General features: G+C 45.2%; 1 protein-coding gene across 1 annotated transcript in view; it reads right to left on the bottom strand.

Moving 5' to 3' along the window:
- LOC121690193 (ephrin type-B receptor 4b-like) overlaps positions 1-3,920 on the bottom strand; it is a 45,335-nt gene extending 41,415 nt beyond the window's left edge. Inside the window, exon 1 of the mRNA XM_042070617.1 lies at positions 2,141-3,920. Within this exon, the coding sequence (XP_041926551.1) occupies positions 2,141-2,222 (82 nt within the window). The 5' untranslated portion in view covers positions 2,223-3,920. The remainder of the gene's footprint in view (positions 1-2,140) is intronic.
- Positions 3,921-10,000: the final 6,080 nt, after the last annotated feature.

Below are 10,000 nucleotides of genomic sequence, written 5' to 3' on the forward strand. Positions count from 1 at the left end.
GTCGGATCCCGTCTCGGTATAATGCGCTCATTACCCTGCCGGGGCTGCGCACGGTGGGACGCCCATAATCCAGAGCCCTTCCTCGGGCAAAAACACACCATCACCTCCCAGCGGCGGATCCGCGGGGCCTCGGCACAGAGGAGCATAGTAATTGATTGTCCTTGACGGGGGCCAGGTGTCTCCATCGCGGCGTGAAACGCGGAACAAATCTGTACCTCTGTCCCTCTATCCATTTTCCCCTTCCCCATCGATCTGTCACCAGGATACGACAGCTAGTCTACGACCACACACCAAAAAAATACACTTAACACACACAGGTTTTTAAAAAGTGTTTGGCAGGGTGTCTCGCCAGAGAGAGAGAGAGAGAGAGAGAGAGCGAGAGAGAGTAGCCTAATGAGCTCCGCGTGGCCCGCTCTCTGTGGGCAGCTGTGAACAATCGGCGAGGTAGACCTGGTTAATCATCTCATAATATATTATAGAGTGCGAATGGAGTGGGGAAATGAACACACACACTCCTTTGGTCTACTATTCTGTTGTACAGCATATAGCTGCTAAACTAATACGCGTATTGTAGGCCTTGACACGTGTAGCCTAGCCTACTACTGGGCTTGCCATGCCCATGTACAAGTACTTTTGATAGAGACCGTTTGGACTGAGAGTGCATTTACTTTTTGTAGCCTCTTTAACCACCAATGATAACCAAAACGTACAAAAAAGTCTTAAAAACAAGCTTGATTTATAATTCGAAAGTTGCTAACTCCAAGGCCTTGGGTGGCGCACAGCCATTGACCTTCAATTCAGGCAACTGTAGCCTCGCCACGGATAGATAGGCTACAGAGTGGGCAATGTGCATGTGTTGACCCACATTCTGAGGGAGTCGCAATGCACATTTCAGATACCTAGAACAAAAACCGCACTGTCCCTCCACTTAAAAAGGCATATGACCCGCATGGGATATACGTGTCATATATGCAAAAGGAGTGTACAGGGCCTGATTCATCAGGTCTTGAATGTGCTTCTGGGTTGAAGCACTTAGCCGAAATCCATCCACACGTGATTTCTTTTTTGAATGTACTTGGCAGGGATTATTTTTTTGTCTTTATTAAACTGAAACGGGTTCAATGAACTTTTTTTTTTTTAAAAAATGACTACAGTCAAGAGTTCTGAGGAGACTGTCATCAGCCTAAAAACCACCAGCGCTGGCTCAGCTATTGTGAAGCCCTGTCCTTTGTTTGCGTGCGCTGCGGTCCGATTCTTATGCATGCCCTTTTCAAAAGCATCTGTTCCAATTTGTACACCAAGGGGATTAATTGTCAGCATCAGTTAACCATCTACGACAGGCCTGCTCGCTAAGAACTTTGATTGTAGGACCTATAGAATGACCGACTTGCACTGTAAAACATTAATGTAACTTTCGGCCTAAACGCTTCGTTGGGAGCAACAGGTAGTCAGCAAGCTTTTACTCAAAGCGATGCTGTTACTTTTTAACTCTGGGCTACAGCAAGTTGACCCCTGTCATGGCAGACCCAAGTGCATTTGAATAACTGGCAAACCAGCAGCGTATCGGCCTTAGTTGGGGCATTTACATAGCAAACTTATAACGGGTGCCAATCAGATTACAGAAATGAAAACTTTCACCTCATATCGCTACAACAGTTTAATAAATTGCATACAATTTTCTGCTGTAGTGTAACTACTAACGACTGGATGTAATGATACCGTGGACGCACCGTGCAGATTCCAACCCAACCAAATGGAACGGCTTTCTAAAATAATATTTGGAAATGTTGTAGTCAGAAGATTGCGATCATCTGCGATTAAGAAAAGGATCACACGTGAACTATAGCATAAACTGGGCGCATTTTTAACAGTAAAAAGTCGCCAGAGTCAGAATATCTGCCGTTTTCAGCTACTGTTAGCACTTTCTTCTGTTGTTGACACCTACGCAACTCTAGACCACAACAAACAGTCCATTTGGATTTTCTTCATGACAGTAACCTTCACAATATACCTATGCTTTGCCACACAAGCACAGTACGAAAATGTATGCAAACTGGTTTGGCATTGGCCTATACATTTTACCTATTATAAATATAAACCTGTTACGTTTGTTAAGCGTTGATAAACAAGACAGACATACCTTCATCTGCAGTACACGGCCCGGTCAATCCTGTGAGTGAGAGCCACAGCGCGAATACAGTCGTCCGCAGGACACGCTCCATTTTCAGCTGTCACGGACTCGGCTTGCTGAACAGCGCGATAAACCGTGGACGGTAGGCGATTCCACCAATGTACAATCTCAACCGAAACTTCAAAGTGTCCTTCACAGTCTGTCCTGTCAGCTAGGCCGTCTCTCAGCCTGAAGCCCTGCTGCCCACATCAGTGAATACGCGCCTGTCGGACACTTGTCTCCCGCGAGGAACAAAAAAATCAGAGTGGGCTACACATGACTTCTCAACGTCATATGAAGTCTTTAATTTATATATTTCCCGTCCTAACCTCAGTTAACAACAGTAACATAAAATGTTATATGAGCGAAACGCTCAAAGAACTCCAAACAAATAAATACTAACTTATAGGTGACAAATGTCCCTCTTTACGATGTCCAAGAAAGTAGTTTACTTTATCAGAATTACTCCCTTTCTCAGGGAAAACTATGCCGAGTTGAGGGGACTGAATAAAGTATGATATTATCCCTTCGTTTCTCTTGTCCTACTACCGAGTCCAGTTTCGGTGTGCCGTTCTCACACCAGCGGGAGAAGGAAGTGGTTCTGGTCTTCGTGCGGGTTCTGGTGAACGAAGATACCGCAGCACTCGAAGGAACAGGGTACCCCGCTGTTTCCAAACCTTTCAGTCCGTGCCAAGCGATACCAACCTCTGACTCCTCTTTCCCGTCACCACGACCGCCGCATTCCACTCTTCTTTTTGGGGCAACGAAAACAAAACAGGCGGCTGCGGTTCCGAATAAATCATCCACTGCGACGTAGTCTGTAATCCGTCCTTCAGTGCACCGTCGTAAAAACCCTGACGATTTTAGAATCGTGGTGCTCTCAGCTCAATGTAAACACGTACCGCAAACAAACACACACAAACAGAAGACGGAGAGTCTGCACCAACTTTGTGCCTCCTAGGGTGTTCAGGGCAGCAGCGGACTGTGGCAGCAGTGCAGATTTGGAGTTCGAAAGGCACCCTGTCCGAGCCTCCCGCCCACAGTCACCTTCCCGGGCTCTGATTGGTCACCTCGCGCGTCCTTTCTTCCTACAGCTGTGAGTATGTTACTTGTATGCTTCTGAATGTGCACCAACCTCAGGTTGAGTAGTGTGTTTAATTAATATTTCAAGTATACGAATGAACATACAAGAATATTTTGCTTAACCATTTTTTTTCCTTTTGCGCGTAATCAGACTGTGTGACTGTTTGACCTGGTCGGTTTCAATTGACATTTGAGAATCTCACACACATACACAGCCCTGGCCGCAGGTGAAGAGTTTGATGGATGTGGATAATTGTCTGGGTCTGTTTCCTTTGAGGAGTTCTCCTATTTTCCTGCCACCTTAAAAAGGTTGACCTTATCTCTGGAGCTGACGACTGACGTTTTGTTATCGATTAATCAATGGATGTCCATCGATCATGTTCCACCTCGGCGGCGCTTCTGAGCTGCTTGGCCGTTCTAACCTCTTCTCTTCCCGATGGCAAAAAGCGGGTCGAGTCGCTACACCTGCGACTAGTCACCTCACATCAGTTAGCCTAATTAGGGTATTGATCCATCCCTCATGGCGACAAAAAGGCAAACAGCACCAGACAGACAGACTGGCAAGCAGATGAATGCCCTCTTAATTTATCAACACCACATAGGCACAGCATAACTTAAAACTATAGGCCTATACGGCAAAATTTAATTTGGTTATTTAACAGCAAATCGTCATATCTAAGACCAAATCATCCGAATAATCTGCCTGCCGACCCTTGCCTCCCACGCACTCTTTCTGTTGGCCTATGTCACAAAAGAGGGATCGCTATACAGATTAGAACGTAGGGTCTGTTGGATATATACTACCCCCTACCCCTTGTTTGGACCTACAGCTATTGAAATCTGGGTATATCCCCATCTTTCGGGGGTTTACTGCTCAGATAGACGGCGCGCTAAGCGGATGAAGTCGGTGCAGAGGTGATGCTCACTCTCTTCCATTGAGGGGATGAGGCATAATCGGGTTTTGTTTTAATCTCTTGAACTCCTCAAGAATTACTGGATGAGAGTTCTGAGGGGAAAGGGATTTTTTTCACACCACGCTCGTTTCAAGAACCGCTGGGGGTTGAATAATCGGTTCTCACTCAGCTCCATTAGAATGGGAGAGAAATCCGTCACAGACGGCGTGTACACTCCTCACGCCTCAGTTCAAAGGTGCCAAAGCTCTCGCGCTTAACTTCTATGAGTGGGAAGTGCGCGGGATCTCCTGTGTGACAGTTGACACCTACCGACATGCCTAGCGCTATTGTTTTCCTGCGTGCACTGTAAGGTCATTTTCGCTTGCAGGTGTCAAAGCTTCCATTGAAATCCCGCGCTCGTCAGGTAGTTGTCATGAGTAACCGGAGGTGATGGTTATCCGATACCTGCTTTTATTTCGATGAGAAACACCGCGTCCTCTCCTCTATTCACGAGCTGGCAGATACTTCATTACATGTATATTTCGGGCTACGTCACCGGTTCATGTTGTAGGTCTAGGCCATTGGTTGAAAGCTAAATATATTATTTTCCATCGTCTTATTTTACACAGCAGAAGCGGGCATGTATAAACACAGCCTGAAAACCAAATTTTAATCCAGAAAAAGACTGCTGAGGGCTTTTCATTCTAGAAGGATCAGGAGAAAATCTCCCTCAAGAGCGATGATGGGCTGTTTCGATTGCCCACTGAACCTTTATATGCGTGAAGTGGGATTTAGATGCCATGGAGATCCAGTCCCGTGTGAGTGAGAGCATGCTTTAAAATACAAGGGCCTACTCAAGAGCCACTCGCTTAACAGGGCAGTCTCCAGGACTCTTTCACTCCCCCTAGCGGTCACTGGATGAATTGTACAAACTGAAGGGAGTCGAAGGGCGAAACAGGGCGAAACCTCACTGTAATAGGCTGACGTTGGTGTATTTCAACAAGCAGCTAAGGACTGACGAACATACATAATTTTTCATTGATATGAAAATTACACAGTATCCAGGGAGTTTAACAAAAGCAAATGTACACCACATATCCTTCAGTCATCTTTCACAGACTCACTCATCCTTCTTTGTTTCAATTGTGCTCTGTAAGCACATTTTTTTCTGTGTATTGAGAGGAAGAGTGTAGGACATTCACAGATATGAAAGATAAGTTAACAAGCAGATATACCCCTCCCTCTCTAATCTTAGCTGTGTGACACTGTGTATTGAAAGGGGATTCTAAGCATTGCATCAGCGGCAGCACACCACTTGTATCTGAGGAGGAGCGGGTTTTAATGTCTACCATGGGCTGGGTTTGGTTGTTTAGATTTGTTTCTCGTGTGGAGTTTGTGTATTGTGGAGAGTGAGTTCTACTGTCATTGTGATTCTTTTGTTCTTTTGACTCTCTCTCGCTGTGTGTTTAGGGGTGTAACTTGACTTGCATGTTTGTTTGTAAAAGAGACAGAGATAGGGAGACACAGACAGACAGCGACAACAAGACAGACATACAGAGACAGAGAATGTTAGTTTGGGTGTTTCAGAGACTGGTAGATATCTGGTGAAACTCCTGAAACATTAACGCACACACACACACACACACACACACACACACACACACACACACACACACACACACACACCGGTATGTTTCTCAGAGGATATAAAATAGTGGTAAAAAGTGTGGAGGTGTGAAGTGGTGCTGGGAGTGTGAAAAAGCACAACAGCTTAACACCACAGTAGCAATGGGGGAGAGAGGAGGGCTTGTACTACTCTCTCTCTCTTTGTGTGTGTGTGTGTGTGTGTGTGTTTGTGTGTGTGTGTGTGTGTGTGTGTGTGTGTGTGTGTGTGTGTGTGTGTGTGTGTGTGTGTGTGTGTGTGCGTGTGTGTGTTTGTGTGTATTAACCTTCATCCACACGTGCTGTTGAAGTTAGCAGTCCAGGTCTGAACATCATTCACACAGATGCACTGATCATCCTCAAGCACACACCAACTAGTTTTGGAAGAGTTTAGTGAGTTGCAGTATGTATGTGAGAGAATGGTTTTGTGTGTGTAGAGGAGAGAGGATGAGTGTTTGTGCATGCCTGTGTGTGTGTGTGTGTGTGTGTGAATGTGAAAGAGAGCGCACATGAAAGAGAGAGAGAGTGTATACTGCATGTGTGTGTGTGACAGAGAGAGAGGGAGGGAGAGAGAGAATACTGCATGTGTGTGTGACAGAGAGAGAGAAAGAGAGAGAGAATACTGTGTGACAGAGAGAGAGAGAGCCTCTGGTTTTTGTTATGTTTGTGCCTCTCATCAACACTAGTCCGGAATTTTGGAGCTCCAGAAACTGAACATTTTGGAAATCATTGAAAAATTCCAGCTTTTATCTGCAAACATCTGAAAACAATGCTGATTTGAAAAAATATTTTTTTACAGCAAAGGCAGACCCACATACATTGTTTCCTAACTGTTGATGCTGTTTATTGTCAGTTTGTAAAGTTTAGGCGAAGTAGGAAGTAACGTTAGGAATCTCTGATCAATTTAATTGGTAAGGCTGGACCAATGATTTCAAAGTTAGTACCCATTGTGATGCAGGTGTTGCAAATGTTTCCCAACCGAGTCACCAGACTCTATTCACTTTGTGAATGAGTTTGGATTTTTCCAGGCTAGTTAACTGCAGCATTAGAAATACATAGTTTCTCATTTCAACATTTGTGCTTAGATGGGAAGGCATTAAGAAAATCCAATGCGGCAGCATTTTTTGTTTGACCCTGAAACCAACCAGTCTGTATGCAAAACAGATAGTCTAGACATTGTTATGCAATCGGAATATTGTTGTCACATAGCCCTACATAACATTTTTTTTTTTATTTGGTTCGGGAACAGTAATTTTAAGGTGGAACGCTAAACCGGAAACGTTAAAATACTGATTATGCTCGGAACAAACCAAATGAAGACAAATTCTGGTTCGAAGCCCTGGCAGAAACCCATGCTCACTTCCTGAATGGACTTTGCCAGTCTGACATCCCCATGGATCACTTTGACTTCCACTACTAGCTGGCGATGCTGACAATTGCATGAATGGTCATGTGGTTTGTGTGAATGGTCATGTGATCCATGCGTCAGGTGTCCTGTGTGGCCAAGGTTCCGTAATTGCAGACGTGCGTGGGCAGAGATTGTATTAGTTTTGAAATGAACATGGGAACACAGGGATGTAGCCTCAGGCTCTTGTGGTAAGTCCTCTACATCAGTTACAATGCTAAGGCACATGGGAGTGAGAAAGGTTCCAGAGCAGCAAATGAGATGGTGGACACACACACACAGGCACACACACCTAAACTCACCCTGAGAGAAAATGCATACACTCTTATGTCTCCATAGGTTCCTCTTGACGTTGACATAAACAGTGACGAGACAACATGGCCTAAACATTTACACAAAGCCGGGAGAGAGAATGATGGGGCCATCAGCACTAGTGACCCCCTTTCTACTCTTCTCCCCTCCCTCCCCTCCCCTGCTCTTTCTCTCCCTCTCTCTTTCCTCTCTCTCTCTCTCTCTCTCTCTTTCCTCTCTCTCTCAATCTATGGCCTTGTCACAGAATATTAATTGAGAATTAAAAGGGATATTCTCACATAACACTGTGATATACCCACAGGACCCTCGGTTGCCATGGAGACCAAATAGGAAAAGGAGGCTGAGATGGTGTGTGTATGGGGAGGGGGAGGGGGAGGGGGGGGGGGGGGTCGTTTGGCAGGGATGAAGTTGACAAACCAAATAGCATGACTCATTGGATGAGAGATGAAAAGAATGAGGTGGAGAGAGGGAGAGGCAGAGAGGGGGATAGGGACCAAGAGAAAGAGGTGGAAAGGGAGAGAGGGGAAGGGAAGATAGACAAAACAGAGAGAATAAGGCAGATGGAGAGAGGGAAAGAACGAGTGAAATAAAGTGAACAAAAAGGAACAAGTGCAAGCTCTTGTTGCTGCAGACAGAGGGGACTGGGTTTATGTCAACAGAGAGTAGAAGAGAGGGAGGAGGGGGAATGAGGGAGGAAAGAGAGGAGAGGAAATGGAGGAGTGGAGACTTTGATGTGAGACCTGCAGGGGTATTAATAATGTAGAGAGAGGGTGTGTTAGTGTGTGTGTGTGTGTGTGTGTGTGTGTGAATGTGTGTACATGCATGTGACGTGTGTGTGTGTCTGTGTAGAAAAAGAGAGAGAGAAATTCAAGAGGGAGTGAACATGAAACGATCATTTATGTCATGGCAACATTAGTCATGAATATCTCAATGTCATTGCGTTGGCAACAGCAGCACAGTGATGCACTTCATGCTAGTTAAGCACTGAATTGAAATCAGACGAGGCAAAGAGAAAGGGGGGAGTACAGAGAGAATGTAGAGAGAGAGAGGATAACAAGAGGGAGTGTAAGAGATAAGGGGACATTGGAAGAGAGAGGGAGAGCAAGATGGAGTTTTCATTCATATTTTAATTTCAGCATGCACAGCTCTGGTGGATGTGAAACAGAGTATAGGTGCAGCTGTCATTTTGGTCTCTCTCCCTCCCCCCCCCCCCCCCCCTCTCTCGCTCTCTCTGTCAATGCTCCATGCTAGCCACTGTATCAAAGACAGGTGCTCCACGTTTATGCACAGTATCGAGGGTGTTATTGGTGTCGCACTGGCTCCACTCACATGTCCCAGCTGTTTTATCTGAGAGAGATATGAATCGTTCACTCCTTTATAATTACTCTTTATGTTCTCTCCCTCTCTTTCTATCGCTCTGTCACTCCCTTGTTCTGTTGTCCAAGCTCTGGCTGGGAATAAGGTAACATGTTTTTCTCCTTTCCCATGTGCCCCTTGGTCTTCTCTCTCCCTCTCTTTCTCTCTTTCTCTCTCTCTCCCTCTCTCCTCCCAAGGGTTCAGGTCATTGTCCTTGCTCTCTTTCATGAGGAAGAATGAGGGACATGGAATCTGTCGTTCCCTCACTGTGTGTTTTTGTGTGACCGGCACACCTGTTCAGGGGGAAGAGAGGTGCACATTGTGCAGGTCTGGGTCAGTGTGTGTGTGTGTGTGTGTGTGAGAGAGAGAGTACTTTTATTAGTGTGTGTGTGTGTGTGTGTGTGTGTGTGTGTGTGTGTGTGTGTGAAAGAGTGCTTTTATTAGTGTGTGTGTGTGTGTGTGTGTCTGTGTGTGTGTGTGTGTTCTACATACCTGAATAGCATTCCAGAAAACCTTTGTGATCAGAATGAACCATGCAGTGCTTTGAAAGACTCTGATTGTATGATCTGAAATAGCTGTAGGATAGTTGTTGGTAATGGCAACAACTATTGCTTGTAAATAGGGTTGGGCACCGAAACACGGTTCTAATATGGCACCGGTGCCGACGCAAACGGTAGTAACTGCGTGGAAACGTGGATTTCGGTGCCTCATTTCGGTGCTTAAATAGCGTTTTTATTTTTTTAATACGAGGCATCACTGCATGTCATGCGCCATCTCTAACCTCTAACATCCAGATACAGTTAGCTAACATAAACACTGGATGTATAAACCAGAGGGGTGCACCACATAGGCGAGTGGATGGACAGTGTTTGACAGCTTGCGTGAGCCCAAGTAGCTTACTTTAAAGCGATATCACAAGCTCCTGTCAAAATCTAGCAGTGGGCCTAACTACACACAAGCTAAAGGCTATGAAACAACATCAACAGTAGCCTATACGTTACACAATATCAATAATAATAATACTAACTGGCATTTATTTGAAATGTTATCAGCAAAGTTGTAAGGTGAAAACTTTATTTCAAAGTGTGTTCTAAACAACATAATGGCATGATATTAATC

The sequence above is a fragment of the Alosa sapidissima genome, chromosome 18, assembly GCF_018492685.1.
Source record: "Alosa sapidissima isolate fAloSap1 chromosome 18, fAloSap1.pri, whole genome shotgun sequence".
NCBI classification, from domain to species: Eukaryota; Metazoa; Chordata; class Actinopteri; order Clupeiformes; family Clupeidae; genus Alosa; species Alosa sapidissima.